Source organism: Triticum dicoccoides, chromosome 2A (assembly GCF_002162155.2).
Source record: "Triticum dicoccoides isolate Atlit2015 ecotype Zavitan chromosome 2A, WEW_v2.0, whole genome shotgun sequence".
NCBI classification, from domain to species: domain Eukaryota; kingdom Viridiplantae; phylum Streptophyta; class Magnoliopsida; order Poales; family Poaceae; genus Triticum; species Triticum dicoccoides.
Genome location: NC_041382.1, coordinates 93,135,297 through 93,155,260, shown reverse-complemented (window position 1 = coordinate 93,155,260; position 19,964 = coordinate 93,135,297). Strand labels below are relative to the sequence as shown.

The 19,964-nt window shown below is 45.5% G+C and overlaps 1 protein-coding gene and 1 long non-coding RNA gene across 2 annotated transcripts in view; one reads left to right on the top strand and one right to left on the bottom strand.

Annotated features, from left to right (window-relative positions):
• Positions 1–839: 839 nt before the first annotated feature.
• On the bottom strand, positions 840–9,246 carry LOC119353550. Its single transcript, XR_005170456.1, has 3 exons — positions 9,131–9,246; positions 8,740–8,800; positions 840–1,191 (listed from the first exon to the last, which is right to left on the bottom strand). It is a non-coding gene; the product is annotated as an uncharacterized LOC119353550 (long non-coding RNA).
• Positions 9,247–9,653: 407 nt separating this feature from the next.
• The window catches only part of LOC119353549 (protein DETOXIFICATION 18-like), a 12,627-nt gene continuing 2,316 nt past the window's right edge, over positions 9,654–19,964 (top strand). The window contains exon 1 of the mRNA XM_037620169.1: positions 9,654–10,042. Coding sequence (XP_037476066.1) covers positions 9,764–10,042 — 279 coding nt within the window. The 5' untranslated portion in view covers positions 9,654–9,763. The remainder of the gene's footprint in view (positions 10,043–19,964) is intronic.

Genomic DNA, 19,964 nt, shown 5'->3' with positions numbered 1-19,964 from the left:
CATAATAAGATGGGTTTTTTAGAAGAAGAAAAATTACTGTAGTATGTGTATGTTGCACATCAAAAGCAGTCGACTGGATGAGTTTCTACAAACCCCTTACAAGAACTAAAATAAAACCGAATAAACTGCTCACTTCATAATCCACTGACCAGACCATGCATGTTCGTATTATGCGAATGGGCCATTCGAAAATAAATTTTACATTAGCTACTTTCCATTTAATGTATGTCGGTACTAATACTAATGTAGTTGTAGAAAGAGTATATATCTCCTTTTACCTGTACTTCAATAATTTAAAGCGCTCTTAGTTCAGTTCGGTAGGGGGCGGATCTCTCCAAAACCCGACGCCGTAGGTTTAACTGTATGAACTTCTACCAACCATTTGCAAGGAATAAAATAAAAACATACTTGATTAACTTCTCCATAGAGAACTTATGGGCATAGGCTATTTGGTCTGTGTATAGTAAAAAATGGAATAAAAAAATCCAGAATGTCTATTTTATAATGCAAACTTCACAGGACTTGTGATACAATTAAGCATTGGACAAATGGATATGGTAGAGACACAAGCTTGGAACAGAGGGACAAAATGGAAAACAGGAACATACTAAATGAGTCCCAAACATTAAACTTTATCAGCAGTATAATTGATTAATTAAGGGCCATACACTATCGCAAGGATAATCCTAATATGCTTGTTCATGGTTCTTACATGATGAACCACAAATTTTCCCAAAAACAAACAGGGAAAAAGGCATCCGATAATATCTGGTTTATAGGAACAAGCTCATGTCATATATACATGATAATAACGCAAGATTCACAAATCAACATCAACCTTAACACGTAGAACAATGTCAATTATAACTATGCCGGTCCAAGGAACAATACAACAATCTATACTAATCACAATTGGTTTAATTTTACACATAGAAGTATATGAATGTTTGTGTCTGCAAGTCATTGATGCTGCCAGAGACAGGATTCATACATATATAATCTACAATAGATGTAGAACCATTAACTTGGGTGGTCCTGGAGTAATAAAGGAAAGGTTCCAACATTGTTTGTGTCTGCAGGTCATTGATAGTGCTAGACACTGAGCAGTAGAGATTGAACCACCAACAATCTCGATCTCCCATGGAGATGGTCTAATTTGGTAGTACAGCCTGTGCCATCCTCCCATCTTACCTGAACAAAAGAGTATAATTTTAGTTCACAGATGATCACTGAACCAGCCTGCTATATATTCATGCTGAATAATTAAAAAGGCACAACCCTTAATCCATCTTAATTATAACATAACTTCTCATTATGAGTTCATTTTCTAAGAAACGTTTTAATCACCATGTCATGCTTACCCGAAGGTGAAAATCTAAAAAAAACAATGCATTTTAGCTGTCAGGCTCCGGAAACAATCTTATTTGGTATAGGTGGATTGTCAAGTCCCATACAAAATGGATTATTTCAAGCTCTTCAGGAACTTCCAACATGGAACAACGAATTCCAATAATTAAGATTCAAATTCTGTATGCAATGTTGCCAACTGAAAAAGAATAGCATTTTATGTGCATACTTCTTTACTGACCTTTACATATTATAATTGCTATCCTTGACGCAGGACATGTCTTATTTTTGTGCTTAGTTTAAAAGCCTACAAAATAATTTTCTCTGCCTCTGAAAAAATATTAGATGGAAATAATGTTTACCAACAACAAAATAATACTGTAGTATACATCAAAATATAGTGTCGCATACCATACTCCTGATCAAGCAGTACAACAACACTGATCTCACCTCTTATAATGGCGGAACCTCCACTTCACGCCATGCAAATCCTTGGCAACAAACTCATGGGAAGGCTTGATCTGCTGGTAGTGATAAGAATCCTCTCACCAGCAGCGTTCCTCTCTACTATTTGACACACACACAAAAAAAATCCAAGAGTGATAAATTTTGTTCGCATCCAGAGAGAACAGGTCTATCTACCAAAGCTCTCTCCATTCCCCATCGTAGGAGATCTCCATGTCCCCGCAACAAGCGTTCGCCAGCAGAGCACCAGTGCTCCCTGTTCCCCGCGGACGGAGTCCCCAGCTCACCGCTGGTCCATGGTCACGGGCTAATGGCGACCCCGCTGGGGCCGAGAGAGCGAGGGAGGGAGGCAGGGAGAGAGGGATGAGATGTACTGTTGGGCTGTGTCTTATCTGTATTTCAGTGTGTGTGTGTGTGCGCGCTTATGGCCCATGTGGCCCATGTGGCCCATGTGGCCCATGTAACCCTGCAGCCTATATATGTGCTGCCCCCTTGTACAGGAAACCCTAACTCCAATAGAATACAATACCAGGCCATCTTTCTATCCCAGCCGCCACCCCTCTCTCCCCTGATTCTACATGGTGTCAGAGCTTGGGTTCCCAATCCCAGCAGTGGTGATGGTGGTTGGCTGGTTGTGCTTGCTGGCGATTGTCTGAGAGGAGAAGGCTTGTGTGGAAGAAGGAGAGGTGGAATCCCAGATCTGAGGGGAGGAGGTAGTAGAGAGGTGAAAGTGGGGAGCAGTGGTTGCTGGAGGTTGCTAGTGGTGTGATTCAAGATTGGAAAGATGGGGGACAACCAGGGGTTGGTAAAGGCGTTGGAGAAGCTAGCTGAGCTCATCACTGTCAAGGCAGAGGGTGTGGCTTCCCCAGGTGCGCTTGTTCCTCAGCCTGAGGTGATACAGAAAATAGAACTGATGCCAAATGAAATCAAGATGGAAGGGGTCACAAACTACCTAAGCTGGTCCAGAAGGGCATTGCTAATATTGAGGACAAAGGGGCTGGAAGGCTATGTCAGAGGGGAAGTAGATGAACCGGCGAATAGGGCAAGTGAAGAGTGGAAGAAGTGGAGTGTCATTGACTCTCTGGTGGTGGCATGGCTGCTGAACTCCTTGACCCCATCCATTGCAGCAGCTGTGGAGACTCTTCCCCATGCAGCAGAGGTATGGAAAACCCTGGAAACATTGTACTCCGGGAAAGGGAACATAATGCTTATGGCGCAGATTGAGGATAGAGTAAATGAGCTAAAACAAGGGGATAAGTCGGTGATGGAGTATGTAGCAGAATTGCAGCATTTGTGGGCTGACTTAGACCACTATGATCCACTGGAGTTACCACATTCAGAATGTATAGTTGCTACTAAGAAGTGGGTAGAGCGTAGGAGAGTGATGAAATTCTTGAAGGGACTTAGCTCAGAATTTGAAGGAAGGCGTGCTGGGTTGTTTCATCAGCCAAAGCTCCCCTCGCTTGAGGAGGCAGTTGCAGCAATGGCACAGGAGGAGGTCAGGTTGAAGTTGACCAGGACTGGAGAAGCGAATGCATCTCGCTCAGCATTTACTGTGTCTGAATGGAAGGAGACAAGAGAGTGCTTCAACTGTGGAGAGAAAGGTCACATAAGCATCAATTGCACAGCACAACGCAGAGAAATACGTGGTAGGGGAAGAGGTTACAGCCGAGGTGGATACCGGGGAGTTAGAGGCAGAGGTAACTCGAGGGGTTCGAATTATTCCAGTGGCTTCAAAGCAAACTTGGCTAACTTGGCAACGCAAGAAGAAGGGACGTCAACAACCTCTCAAGGGGAGTCGAAGAGTAGAAGCCAGGAGGACAACACCTTCGGGAACTTTGCCCACTTTGTCTACACAGGGGAAGGTAACTTTGCAAATGCATCTATATCCACACATGATTTCCTTCCAGATTGGATATTAGATTCTGGAGCATCCAAGCATGTTGCGGGTACCTCAACTGAGTTTGAATCATATATTCAGTACCCAATTACACATTGTGAAACAATACAAACTGCTGATGGCACCTCACAACCAATTAAAGGAGTTGGATCAGTTCAATGTACACCCACTATTAAATTATCTGATGTATTACATGTTCCAGCTTTTCCTGTGAACTTGCTTTCTCTAAGTGCTTTGATTGATCAGATAGATTTCCGAATAACTCTTGATAAGAAAATATGTTTGATTCAGGAGAGGATGACTGGAAGGAAACTTGGGACAGGAACCAGGCGTAGTGGATTGTGGTATATGGATCGTGATGTGTCTAGGTCTGGTGCTAGTCGTATTTTGGCTGTACTAGTTGGAGTAAGTGAGACAATGGCGATGATCCATCACTGTCGCATGGGGCATATGGCTTTTGATAAGATGAGTAAGATATTTCCTGATGTAATGCGTGGAGTAGACAAGAGTAAGCTTGTGTGTGATGCATGTGAATATGCAAAGCACACAATTATCTCATATTTGAGTAAGGGGCTAAGGAGTATATCCCCGTTTATGCTGATTCACTCTGATGTGTGGACATGTCCTGTTGTTTCTGTTAGTGGAATGAAATATTTTGTGACATTTATAGACTGCCACACTCGCATGACTTGGGTGTACCTCATGCGACATAAAGATGAGGTATTCCAATGTTTTCAGGAGTTTTATGCCTATGTGCGAAACCAATTCAATGTGCAGGTGCAGGTGATCAGATCTGACAATGGAACTGAATATGTAAACAAGCAATTTAGAGGTTTCCTGTTAGCACAAGGCATAATGCACCAAACATCATGTCCATATACCCCTGCTCAGAATGGTGTTGCAGAAAGGAAAAACCGACACATTTTAGAAGTGGCTCGATCACTTATGTTCACCATGAATGTGCCAAAATTCTTGTGGAGTGAAGCTGTCATGACTGCAACGTTCCTGATCAACCGGATGCCTTAAAAAATGCTTGGTATGAAGTCCCCATGTGAGATGCTATTTGGGGAGAACAAATTCTCAGTTCCTCCGAAGTTATTTGGGTGCACCTGCTTCGTTAGAGATCACAGACCAGCAGTGGGAAAGCTGGATCCACGAGCTGTAAAATGCATATTTGTTGGATATCCTGCAGGGCAGCGAGGCTATAAGTGTTGGAGTCCTGCTGAAAGGCGCACATTTGTAAGTATGGATGTCACCTTTCAAGAATCTGAGCCTTTCTATGGTGAGAAGACAGATCTCAGCACTTTATTCGAAGAACTTGACCACTCACAATCTATGCAGGGTGGTCAAGAGGGGGAGTGCAACTTGAGTGGTGAGTGCAGCACCAATGGCGACAAGGAGCAGCCAATACCAACCCCGAAAATAGTGGGATCCTTCATTCCAGTTGTAGTTGATGGGGATGAACAGCAGAGGTGGCAGAGACCAAATGAGGAAAGGAATCCTCAGGTGTATACAAGAAGGAAGAGAGGTGTGGAGGAACAAGTGCATGAGGAGCAGTCAAAATAAACTATGGAACAAGGGGAGCAGTCAGAAGAAACTCAAGCGACAGGAAGCTCATCTGAACTGGAGTCATATGAAAATTCAAGTACTGAAGAAGCATCACCTAACCTGCCAATTGCTCTCAAGAAGGAAGTAGCAAGGAAAACTTTGAGCAAGGGCAATCTTGAGCATGACATCAGTAATTATGTCACCTATGAAGCCCTATCACTTTCATTTAGAGCATTTGTCGCATCACTTCAAACCGTGATTGTTCCTAAAGACTGGAAAGAAGCAAGACAAGATCCAAAGTGGTGTGAAGCCATGAGGGAAGAGTTGGAGGCCCTGAGAAAGAACAAAACATGAGAGCTAGCAAATCTTCCGTATGGGAAGAAGGCAGTCAGTTGTAAGTGGATCTTCACAGTGAAGCAGAATCCTGAGGGTAAGGTTGAGCGTTACAAGGCAAGACTGGTAGCCAGAGGGTACAACCAAACGTATGGTATTGATTATGACGAAACATTCGCCCCAGTTGCAAAGATGAATACAGTGAGGATTCTAATCTCATGTGCAGCTAACTTTGGATGGCCACTACACCAACTTGATGTAAAAAATGCCTTTTTACATGGAGATCTACAAGAGGAAGTCTACATGGAAATTCCTCCTGGACTTTCTACACCTGGGACTGTTGGGAAGGTTTGTAGATTGAGAAAATCTCTCTATGGTTTGAAGCAATCGCCAAGGGCTTGGTTTGACCGGTTCAGGCAAGCAGTTTGCAGTATGGAGTATAAACAATGCAATGGAGATCACACTGTTTTCTATAAACATTCCAAGCAACAGATTACTATTCTTGCAGTATATGTGGATGACATCATAATAACGGGAGACAATGAAGAGGAGATTGGAAGACTAAAGAAATGCCTAGGCAAAGCATTTGAAGTTAAGGATCTTGGTCAGCTAAAATATTTCCTGGGTATCGAAGTTGCAAGATCAAAGAGGGGAATAGCCCTGTCTCAACGGAAGTATACCTTAGAGCTCCTAAGTGATATGGGAATGCTTGGATGTAGAGCAGCCCCAACTCCCATTGAACAAAATCACAAATTGACAGCACAGATGGGTGAACAAGTTAACAAAGCAAAATATCAACAATTGGTTGGCAAACTTCTGTACTTGTGTCACACTAGACCAGATATTACATATGCAGTAAGTGTAGTAAGTAGATATATGCATGACCCCAGAAGTGGACACCTTGATGCAGTCTATAGAATCATGAGGTATCTAAAGGGCAGCCCTGGTATGGGACTCTGGTTCAAGAGTAATGGCCATTTGAATGTTGACGGTTATAGCGATGCTGATTGGGCTAGCTGTCTTGATGATAGACGATCAACCTCTGGCTATTGTGTGTTTGTTGGTGGAAATTTGGTATCATGGAGAAGCAAAAAACAACCGGTGGTGTCAAAATCAACTGCAGAAGCTGAGTATAGGGAAATGTCTCAAGGGCTGAGTGAGATGTTATGGGTAAGAGGCCTTCTGCTTGAGCTGAAAGTGCTCAGACAAGATCCTCTGAATGTGTGGTGTGACAACAAATCTGCAATCAGCATTGCTAATAATCCAGTGCAACATGACAGAACAAAACATGTGGAGATAGACAGATTCTTTATCAAAGAGAAACTGGATGCAGGAATCATCAAGATAACTCATGTGAGCTCTGGACAATAAGTCGCCGATTGTTTGACAAAAGGTTTGGGAACCAGGGAGAACAATCTTGCTTGTGACAAGATGGGCATGATAGATATCTATCATCCCTCTTGAGGGGGAGTGTTGGGCTGTGTCTTATCTGTATTTCAGTGTGTGTGTGTGTGTGCGCGCTTATGGCCCATGTGGCCCATGTGGCCCATGTAACCCTGCAGCCTATATATGTGCTGCCCCCTTGTACAGGAAACCCTAACTCCAATAGAATACAATACCAGGCCATCTTTCTATCCCAGCCGCCACCCCTCTCTCCCCTGATTCTACATGTACCTTGACCGCACCAGTGCCCTTACTCAGCCGCCGCCGGTGGCTCTGACCACGGAGTTCTCGGTCTCGAGCACCATCAACCATCGGCGGTGCACCGAGAGCACAGCTGAGTCCAACACGAGCAGCGCTGTCAGGACTCGATTGTTCATGGTCAGTTTCTCCTTTGCCGCTGGTCGTGGTTGCGGTCGCCGCCATTCTTGTCGATCTCCAATATGTTCGGGAAAAGGCTCTAGAGTTTGACTAAGGGGGCATGCCGCAGTTGAGGAGCAGATTGGCGGGCATGGGCCGTTCCCGCCGCGGCCATCAGCATGCTCCAGACCGCCGGACGCAGGTCTCTTCCTCGGTCCCACTGCCGCCACCGCCACCCACGTGGTTGGATCTGTTCGCTCCGCCTAGCGCGTGCGGCTCATTGTATTCGTGAGAGACGGGGCCATCCAAATTACCTAAGATGAGACGCAAGAAAAAAATATTTTCCAGAGAAAAAATCATCTAAGATGAACAACAAACCAGATCAAAGACTGGGGGTTGCCGCAAGCTGAATCGCCGGCTCAAACCTTCTAATGCACATGGTGCTTATGGACTAACCTTGGGTGCAGAGGAGGACGGCCATGGTGGCCGATGTGGGGGGACGGGGCGGATCTTGCTGGCCTGGGGAGGAGGGCCACGGGCTCGACGGTGCCGTCCGGGTCAAGGGCGTGCCTGGCGAGAGGGCGCCGTCTCAGCTCATCGGGCTCTACCTCGTCGGTGTTGGGATAGGGAAGATGATAGGAGGGGATGGGAGGTGCTGCCGGCGCACTCGTCGGTTCTGCGGTGGCGGAGGAGGGTCAGACGGCGGCGCATGTGGCGTGGGTGACCTACACTCGTCCGGTGGCCAGGGCAGGCGGCCTCGCGGGGCAGTTAGCGAGCGCGGGGCTCTGATTGAGATCACTTTCCTCTTTTTTTTCTACTCTTTGCGTGACTGTAGGGATTGAGTTGGTGCGTGACAGATCCTCTACGGTGATTCGGTGAAGCACGGTCAGCCAACTTAAATTACTAAGCGCACACGAAAGAACAGATTAGATTAAGGCTAGCTGTTAGATTAAGTTTAATGGGCCTAATCGTACGATGCTAATTAAACTGTGTACATCTGTCGTGTGGCTTTAAGAAAGAATTAGTTGGATTGTTTAATAGTAGTATAGATATAGAAATGTTTGATAGTACTACTACCAGTGGCGGCGCCAGGAAATGAAGGTTGGGTATTTATCCAATTTTTTTTTGCTCTAAATGTAGTATATGAACCAAACAACACAACACTTTCAACACTAGCAGTAGCTACTGGCAGAATCAATACCGACGGCAATGAGCCAATGATCATATGCCAGTACTACTGCCATATATGCATAATAGTAACAAAATGGCATTGCGGCAATATCTCTAGCATTTAAGAAAGATTACAAACCAGCAAAGGATTTGATATAGATCAGTAGATGTGGAACCTGTTTTCTTTGCCTTCGAAGCGCTTTCCCACAATGCAAATATGCTAACACCCTTCTTCATCTATGATACAAGGTCAGGAAAAAAAATAGATCAGCAATCTACCAAAACTGTTATACCCTCTGAAAATTGATAGATTAAAATACCAAAATTGCAATCTAGCCAACTAGTACTGCTAGCAACCTGGTCGTTCTAGCAAACTAGATGTACTAGCAAGTAGCAACCTGGTTGTTCCAGCAAACTACATTAAAATACCAAAATTGTAATCTAGCAAACTAGTGGTGGATCGTTCTAATCTATACGCCATAGGAAGTTAGGAACTGACTGGGACCTAGGGCCTTAGGGGAAGAGAATTAGAGAACTAAGAGAAGACATCGACAAGGAGAATGGAACCTGGTCGCCCGTCGCCGGCTCCGTTGGCCCTTGGCCGCTGCTTGCAGTACTGGCCACATCGCCGCCGCCGCCGCCGCTCGCGCTAGGTTAGGTTGGGGAATGGATTGGCGTCGAACGAATCAATGAAACGAGGTGGTCGGCTGGGCTGTAGGCCTGTAGCCGGCATGTTTTGTGGGCTGTCGGCTTGTGGGCCGTTGAATGAAGACATCTACTAATTTGTTTGGGCCAAATTTTGGGTATTCACATGAATACAGGTGAATACCCCTGGCGCCGCCGCTGACTACTACTATTTCGCACGCCACGAAAACGCTTGGATTTGTAGGAGTACAGTTTCGCACGCACGCCACGAAAACGTTTGGATTTGTAGGAGTACAGTTTCGCACTGCCCTGAACACTGGAGCATTAAATGTTCGCCAAATGTGTACGACGCCCGATCTTCTTCTTTTCTCCACCACCATCCGTTCCACATTCCGCAGCCCACCGGCCCCGCACAAAAAAGGGGTCTAGGCGGCTCACCCGCTACTATCCGCTACTACATCTCCAGTCCACGTCGCTATATCTCGCTGATCGCCATCGGCACCAGACACCACAAAATCAACCGAGCTCTTCTCCCATCTCGTGCGGCGGGCCGGCATGTCTTCGGCTTCGGCTCCGCTGCTCGGTGCCTGCGAGCCCGCCGATGGCAAGGGCGGCGAGGAGAATCCCTGCTCGCCGGCGTGGTTACACCGCTTGATCGACACGGAGGAGGCATGGGCGCAGCTGCGGTTCGCGGTGCCGATGGTCCTGACCAACATGTCCTACTACGGCATCCCGCTGGTGTCCGTGATGTTCTCCGGCCACCTCGGCAACGTCCACCTCGCCGGCGCTACGCTCGGCAACTCCTGGGCCACCGTCACCGGCTACGCCCTCGTCGTACGTACTCCTACCACACACTCTCTTTTTTAGGCGGTGCTACCACACACTCATGATTTGTCGAAGTTCGATTAGATCGCGTATTAGTTGCACCTCTTTAGATGTTGTGTGATCGTTACATCTCTCACTCGCCCGTTCGGGGAGAGAGTGAAGAGCGTGCGTGGACTTGAGGTGACATGTGTGTACTGGTTAAGCCGACGCACATTGCAAGCTTGATGATGCGAGTGGCCAGATCAGAAATTATCAACGCTCGTGCTAGATGGCGTGTTGACCTTACGGCACCATATTTACTGGCGGGGGTTCCATCGATTTCATTATTGGCAAGCAGAAGCAGTAATAAGGGCATCTGCAACGCTCATCCCTCAACCGAACACTGCATTCGTTAGTGGACATGAAGAATCACACGGATGCGGAAGCCGATCATCCAACGCTATCCGCATACAGATTCAATGCACCGGCACGTGTTGAACCTATTTTTTCTTTTAGATTGCGGGGCGCTTTCACCATTCAACCATGGATGGCTTTTGAATCGGATTTCAACTAATCGGATGACTTTTCATCAATCATGACGGAATTCATCAAAATCTGTAGCATGCAATTATGTCTACTACAACAATAGTTAAATTTAACAAGATTAAACGGATGTTCAACAAGTTTTTCATGAATAGATCAAATTCAAGGATACTAGCTTGAGTCCCGACACATGTTGTCCCCACACATGCTGCCCTTTGAGTTTCATCCAATAATGCATGTGTGCAAATGATCCGTCCTCTGACCTGTAGTACATTGTAACACCCTCGATGCGGCTATATCTCCCACGTGTCGAAGCACGACTTAGAGGCATAACCGCATTGAAAGCAATGTCGCAAGTGAGGTAATCTTCACAGAACCCATGTAATACATAAGGGAAAGAGATACATAGTTGGCTTACAATCGTCACTTCACACAATTACATGAATAAAGCATTACATCATCCAGATACAATCAAGGTCCGACTACTGAACCAAAATAAAAGAAGAACCCCAAATGTCACACAGTCCCCGATCGACCCCAATTGGGCTCCACTACCGATCAACTAGAACGAAACAACATAAAGGACAAGATCTTCATCGAACTCCTCCTTGAGCTTGGTTGCGTCACCTGCTCGGTAACATCGGCACCTGCAAATTGGTTTTGAAAGTATCTATGAGTCACGGGGACTCAGCAATCTCACACCCTCGCGATCAAGACTATTTAAACTTATGGGTAAGGTAAAGGTATGAGGTGGATCTGCAGCAAGCGACTAGCATATATGGTGGCTACATACGCAAATGAGAGCGAGAAGAGAAGGCAAAGCACGATCGAGAAACTATGATCAAGAAGTGATCCTAGAACAATCTACGTCAAGCATAACTCCAACACCGTGTTCACTTCCCGGACTCCGCCGGAAAGAAACCATCACGGTTACACACGCGGTTGATGCATTTTAATTAAGGTCAACTTCAGGTTTTCTACAATCGAACGTTAACAAATTCTCATCTGCCCATAACCGCGGGCACGGCTTTCAAAAGTTCAAATCCCTGCAAGGGTGTCCCAACTTAGCCCATCACAAGCTCTCACGGTCAACGAAGGAATAGACCTTCTAGCAGGAAGACCCGATCAGACTCAGAATCCCGGTTACAAGACATTTCGACAAGGTAAAACTAAACCAGCAACACCGCCCGAATGTGCCGACAAATCTCGATAGGAGCTGCACATATCTCTTTCTCAGGGCACACTCAGATTGTCTTAGGTACGGGTAGGCCAGCCCAGATTGCCCCTGGTGGCCACCGGCAGCTGACAGGTCGGACCAACACTCAGAGGAGCACTGGCCCGGGGGGGGATTAAATAAAGATGACCCTTGAGTCGCTAGGTGGCGAATGGTAAAACCAATGTTGTGCATTGCTGGAGGAGTTTTACTCAAGGCGAACTGTCAAGGGGTTCCCATTATTACCCAACCGCGTAAGGAACGCAAAATTCGGGAACATAACACCGATGTGACGGAAACTAAGGCGGCAAGAGTGGAACAAAACACCAGGCATAAGGCCGAGCCTTCCACCCTTTACCAAGTATATAGATGCATTAATTAAATAAGAGATATTGTGATATCCCAACAAGTAAATATGTTCCAACAAGGAACAACATCTCCATGTTCCAACAAGGAACAAACTTCAATCTTCACCTGCAACTAAGAATGCTATAAGAGGGGCTGAGCAAAGCGGTAACATAGCCAAACAACGGTTTGCTAGGACAAAGTGGGTTAGAGGCTTGGTTCAACAATATAGGAGGCATGGTAAGCAAGTGGTAGGTATCGCAGCATAGGCATAACAAAAGAGCGAGCAACTAGCAAGCAAAGATAGAAGTGATTTCGAGGGTATGGTCATCTTGCCTGAAATCCCGCAAGGAAGAAGAACGAGTCCATGAAGAAGTCAAACGGTCGTAGTTGAACGGACCCTCACAAACGCGACGTTATCGGAACTAACCCGAAGAAGCAACACCAGAAAGAAGCAAACAACATAGTAAAAAACCACCACATAAGCATGGCATGATGCACAACCAAGTATGATGCATGTCCGGTTTAAATATGCATGGCATGGCAAATGGCACAAACAAAACTACAAGTTAAGTGGAGCTCAATATGCAACGAGTTGCATATTGACGGAACACCACATCAATTATTTAGTTCTCTCTCGTTTAGGTACCCAACAATATTAAATGTTGTTAAAACATGGCAAGAGGTGGGGCATAACAAAACTACACCATCTAAACAATTTAAATGAGACCGGATATGACAAATAACGAATCCGGTAAATCCCCATATGCCTTAGTAATTTAAAGCAACAACAATTTAAACATTTTAATTGTTGTTATCATGATGCGGATGACATGAACAAGTTTATGCAATTTTTATTAAAACTTGACAAGAGCATTATGAAGCATTTGTCACCTTGGTGGAAAGGAAAGGGGTTCCACGGCAACATTCTGGTTCCGGTAACTCGATTGAGATACCGATGCAAAGGAGAAGTGTGCGGTTGCGTGCAGAAGATGGTGGGGTGCTCCCGGATACCAGGTGTCCCATGAGTTGGCGACAAAGAAACGAGTAACAAATTGGACACAGTGCAAACATGAGCATCTCAAACATCGCAAGCATTCGTTCACGGACGTCGTCTCAGGGTTATACCTTCGGAGCGTGCAAAGGGGACGATTATCGTTCGTAGAGGGAAGTAGGCGTTCTCACGACGACGGTAGTGGAAGTAGTCGTTCTCGTTTGGAAGTAGTTGTACACATTTCATAGTTGTTCAGGGTCATCGGTGGTACTCGGCCCAACAACGTGAAGTCGTACTCGTGTGCAAGGATGAACTTGACGAATCCGATGTCTTCGGGCGTCATGGTACTTGGGGTCATCGGACATGCCGGACTCGGTTCTTGTGACGAAAGTGATACAAGGAACTTGTGTTCCGGTCGTGAAGTCGTACTCGAGGTGGTCTTGGCGAAACCAAGGCCGACGGTGTACTTGGCGTAATCCGAGTCGACAGTAGTTGTACACGGCAATTTTGGTCGAACTTGGAGAGACCTCGGTAGTCGTTCCCATTTGTTTTGGTACTTTTGGCGCCATCTTGGTCTTGGCGACGGTAGTGGTACTTAGAGTCGTTGCACTTGGTGGGAAAAAAATACGGCGACCGTAGTGGAACTTTGATGCTTGTGGTTTGAACCGGGGTCTCACGGCGGGGCTTGAGGACGGGCGTGATGCGGGAGGAAAGCATGTGAGCAGGGGATCGCGGGTAGACACAGGCGCTGCGGGCTGCCTCGTCACTTCCTCTAGGAGACGATCGATGAAGGCAGCGGGACGGGTGAGCGGGCAGCAAGGAGCGGAAGACCTCCGGATCTGGCCGGGTGACGATAGTGAAAGGCACGAGGGGCCCTGCGTGCGGCGGAGGTGCAGGAGAGGTCCGGCAGCACGGGACCTCGAGGGAACCGGACACGAGGCTCCTGTGGCGGCGAACGACTGCAGCAAGTCGTCAGGGTCGCGCGTAGGGTGGCCTTCGGGAGTGATGCAGGGGTTGCAGGCGCGCAAGGAGAGGAGCCCTGCAGAGTTGGAGGGTTCGCCGGCGCTGGGAGCAGGTCCATGGCGAGGACTCGAGGGAGAGGGGCGGCGCAAGGTGAGGAGAAGTGGAACGAGTCCGGGAGGAGCTCACCGGCGCAACGTATGCCGGGGCCAGCGGGCAACGCGAGCGGAGAGGGGCGAGGCATGGAGGATGCGTGGCGAAGGCAGGCAGGAGAGACAGGGGATCGAGGACTGGGGCACTACGAGGGAGATCGAAGCGAGGGAAAAGGGGATCGAGCGCGGAGCGGCCATCTCCTGGCGGCGCTGGAGGGAGGACGAGGGAAGGGATCGAGCAGGGGAATCGGTAGGGTTAGAGCCGGTGCGGGCTGGCCTTAGAGGGGCAAGGAAACTGGGCCGGCCTGGAGGACTACGGGGAGGATGGGAGGCCCAGGTGGCCCGATGGCTGGTTGGGCTCCTATTTCTCTTATTTTCTATAAACAGAAAATAACAAAGAAGAAAAAGAGAAGAAAGGAAGAGTTAGGGATAGGATTTGGACACATGGATAATATTCCGGACTCGCAAAAATACGAGGAATTTGACAAAAAGGCCTGGCGGTTTTTAGAGGAAGTAAAATCCACACGCGTTGGATTTAACTCGACAAGTTCGAATTTCGAAACCCATTCAAATGAACTCCAAATGGGTTGAAATTATAGGAGGTGACCCTACACAATATATGTGATTTATGGGCAGATTTGGAACATTTATGGGTAAAGTAAAATTGCCACTCAATTTTACTAAAAGGCCCCAAAGGAAGAAGGGGAAGTTGAGAAGGATAAAAGGAAATTTGAAGAACGGTGCATATGTGTTTGTGGGTGACTCCAAGCAAATGGAATGGTTTAATATAGCTCCCTAAAATATTGGGAGGATATGTTATAAAGAGAAGTCACCCTTCCCTCGATTTAAATGGATCGAAGATCCACACAATTTATTTAGTTGAGATGCAAAAGATTTATGAGATGATGGCATGATGACATGATGCAATGCACGTGATGCAAAGATGAAATGCAACGGACCAAATAAATCACAAGACGAAACCCAGAAACCCTGGAAGGCATCTGAAGCTCCGGTCTTGGGGCGTCACAACACTCCACCACTACGAGAGGATCTCATCCCGAGATCTAGAATGGCACGGGAGGGACAACGGAAGAGAAAAAGGAGAGGTAAAACTAAGTTGCTCCTTTGACAAACGAGTGAAACCAAAGAACCTTGAAAAGGTTAAGCCATATCGAGAAAAGAATACAACGGAGATAAATGAAGTTGAAAGCACTCCGGTAGGGAAGCGGAATAAGGAATTACAAATTCGGACAGCACTTCGGTTGAAAAGAAAAGAAATTGAATAAGAACTTGATAAGATGAGAAGATACTTGATGACATTACAAAACATTGCCTCCGGAAGTATTAAATGAATGGAACAAGGAGTAAGAAATATCTTAGACAGCACTCCGGTTGAAAGAGATGCAAGGCTTGATAAGGCGAAAAGAACTTGAGCAGAATGGCACACAATCCGGTTAAAGGATAAGCACGAAAAGAACATGATCTTTGACACACGAGATGATGGTTGAAAAGAGCAACATCACAATGCCTCCGGAACGAAAGAATAGAATATAGATAATTGGAAAAGAATGGAGAAGAAAATGCCATCTTATGCCACAAAAGAGCTTGAGAAGGCATCCTTAGGAAACGGGTCGAGCGGAGTTGTTGGAAAACCAACAACGAAAGGATAAGCTTGATATGGTCTTGTGGAGTACATCTCAAATTAAGAGATGAAAACCTGCCACTCACGGGAAAGAATTTGATTGGTAAGAACAAGGAGACGAGAAACTTATTTCATCTAGAGGATAGATGAAGAACTTGGATCATTTATAAGCACCATAAATAGCAACAATCCTTAGGGAAGGCTTTGGTGAAATATAACCCAAGATAATTCCAATGAAGAGATAGATGGATTTAAAATACCTAATTCTTAACAACATGTGACTCATGAAACATGAACTCTAATTATCAAGAATGACATAATACCACCTCAAAAGATGAGATATGAAGGAATTGCACTTCGAAATGCAAGATGAAGAATGCTTGAGCTCCTCTGAAAGAATGTCGATGAAAAATTCGAAAAAAGGACTAAAATCCTTGATGAACCATCAAGTAGAGCCTCCATGAAGAACTCCGATAAACAAAAATGATAACAAAAAAAGAGAAGTTGAAAACACAAGGTGAAACCTTGTAATGATTTAGATGGATCTTCGTGGTGACATAATTGAAAGAGGTTGGAACTCCGGGAGAAAACAGAAGATGACGAATTGACAACGAGAATTAGTCATTGTGAACAAATTCCGGAAGAAAGGATTAACACATGGATGAAACAAGAATAAGAATTACATAATGCGTATCCTTCACCAATTAAATTGATGACAAGCAACGGATTTGGCATACCACTTATTCTCGTAGAAAAGATTAAGAGAGATATAACATAAACTTGAGAAAATCTTCAACACACCACCGGTAGAATTGAAATAACGAATAAATTGATGAGGAAGAGAAATCTTGAACGAACCACCGTAAGAATTAAAATGAACGAAGAAAAGATAAAGAAACATCGGGAAGAATTATAAAATGAACAGAGATTGAGAGGATTTAGAAACATGAGAACGAAGAGATCACAAGCCGATTGAAGATCACTAGAACGAAGGACCGGTAAAATAGGAGAATGATAACTGACAGCTGAGAATGAATAAGCCTGAAATGATGGACTCTGGGTAATCAAACTGAGAAGACTCTTGAATTGCTCCGGATAGGTGAAAAGAATTCTCACAATCAAAACAATTATGAGAGGATGGCCTCGAATTAGAACCACGAATCTCTGAGAGAACGGATAAGATATGGAGGTAAAACTCTTCTTCGGTCTTCAAATGACGATGAAAAAAAACACCACCAAGAATTATTGAGACACTCCGGGATGATTAAAAGAGGAGAGGTTGAGCCAACGATGAAAAGAATTTGAAAGATCTTGGAGAAATACATTTGACTGATGATAATTCATTCTTACATCAAACTTTGACAAGAAATTTGAGGATATCTCCGGGAAATAAGAAGAGTCAGGTAAGATCCTGGGAATAGACCTGTGGGTTAGGGCCCACTCAAAATATACACCATAGAACGATTTGAAGGAGAGATTGCACCGGTTGAATAAAAAGTCTTGAATGAGAGAACGTCCTCGAAGATATGTTTGAACGGATCTTGAATGAAAAGACGAGCCTTCAGAGATATCTTCAGCACTCCGGAACAATTGAATAGTGAGAAGTGGATGATTAAGAGGTGCACCGGCATGAGACAACATTTAAAACGAGGAAAGGAATATGATCAACAAAGCTTGAATTGAATCCACCGGAGAAGAAAAGAATGACGAATGTTGAACTTGAAGCTCTGTTATGATCTTCATGAGAATCACCGGATAAAAATATTGACGGAAAAGGATGGAGAGACTTCACAAGAGTAAAAGGATACTTGATTAAGATATATGAGTCCTTGAAGAAACAAGGGTGGGAAACAAAGGCAACTTGGATACCAATGAAACAAACACCATTGAGAAGAAGTGATAATTGATCTTGCAGAAGTTGAAATGATCGGATCCACTTGAAAAGAAACACACCGGATGACAAGAAATTGAAATGACAAACTCGATGATCGAGAAGGATTAGTATTCACATCGAAGTATGAGAACACCATTTGGGGGAAGGTATGGAATCAACATTTGCCATTGAAGCAACTCGAATACCACAGCTCAAAACAAAAACAAAGGATTGGCTTGCAGAATAAGCCAGAGCAAACATATGATAGAGATTTCATCCGAAGTTTTCGTGGTGGGGCCTACACGGGCTCGATCGTACAGCACCATCATGTACAAGGCAGTGCACATGACATATGAAGCGTCCCCGAGTCGGCATAGCCAAGGACTCTTTAAGACACAACGAGACCACTGTAAAACCAACCGTGGATAGGCGGACCACTAGACGTCGAACCCCAATTTCATATCATATATCTGTCGGAAAGATATCCTAAGAGCTACTTGAGTTCCCACCTATGAAACTCCCAAAATTTTCCGGTTATGCAATCAGGTGTTGGGGATACAGGGGAAGCATAATATCTCACCCAAACTAGCAAATCCTACATCCAGCTGTATCCATCCTTCAACACATAACCAAGAAACCTTCGGAAATCGTCTACCTCAACCTTCGAAAAGCATCCGTTATACGAGTTATGGCAATACTCCCGAACTCCCGCCCCAGTACTGGGTGGCGTCGAGGTTATCTCACCAACAACTGCATAAAAGAGATTTTCGATGTCGGCGAACTAAGCTCAGGTATTCCAGAACTGCAACGATAAAATTGTGACGACAACACCTCGGAGCTCAACTCCCCGGGACACTGCCACAACCCCTAAATGACAGGAGGCACCAAGAACAATGTTCTCGTCACAAATCGATCAGAATGATTCCAAGATACCCGCGTGATCCTAAAAAAAATTTAGTGAAATTTGAGAAGCTAAGAGTCAAAACTCTATGTCAGGAAGCCTTACCAGAGCGATGAAGGGACTGGGGAGTAAAAAGAATTCCTAAACTCTCCGATATATAATTCCTAAATGACTCAAAACATTTTTCTAGACTCAACAACGGCTGCTAAAAACGATCAAGCAATGGGGGCTCCTAAGGTCGGGGAAGGCTCTGATACCAACTTGTAACACCCTCGATGCGGCTATATCTCCCACGTGTCGAAGCATGACTTAGAGGCATAACCGCATTGAAAGCAATGTCGCAAGTGAGGTAATCTTCACACAACCCATGTAATACATAAGGGAAAGAGATACATAGTTGGCTTACAATCGCCACTTCACACAATTACATGAATAAAATATTACATCATCCAGATACAATCAAGGTCCGACTACTGAACCAAAATAAAAGAAGAACCCCAAATGCGACACGTTCCCCGATCAACCCCAACTGGGCTCCACTACCGATCAACTAGAACGAAACAACATAAAGGACAAGACCTTCATCGAGCTCCTCCTTGAGCTTGGTTGCGTCACCTGCTCGGTAACATCGGCACCTGCAAATTGGTTTTGGAAGTATCTGTGAGTCACGGGGACTCAGCAATCTCACACCCTCGCGATCAAGACTATTTAAGCTTATGGGTAAGGTAAAGGTATGAGGTGGAGCTGCAGCAAGCGACTAGCATATATGGTGGCTACATACGCAAATGAGAGCGAGAAGAGAAGGCAAAGCACGATCGAGAAACTATGATCAAGAAGTGATCCTAGAACAACCTATGTCAAGCATAACTCCAACACCGTGTTCACTTCTCGGACTCCGCCGGAAAGAGACCATCACGGTTACACACGCGGTTGATGCATTTTAATTAAGGTCAACTTCAGGTTTTCTACAACCGGACGTTAACAAATTCCCATCTGCCCATAACCGTGGGCACGGCTTTCAAAAGTTCAAATCCCTACAGGGGTGTCCCAACTTAGCCCATCACAAGCTCTCACGGTCAACGAAGGAATAGACCTTCTAGCGGGAAGACCCGATCAGACTCAGAATCCCGGTTACAAGACATTTCGACAAGGTAAAACTAAACCAACAACACCGCCCGAATGTGCCAACAAATCCCGATAGGAGCTGGACATATCTCTTTCTCAGGGCACACTCAGATTGTCTTAGGTACGGGTAGGCCAGCCCAGAGTTGCCCCTGGTGGCCACCGACAGCTGACAGGTTGGACCAACACTCAGAGGAGCACTGGCCC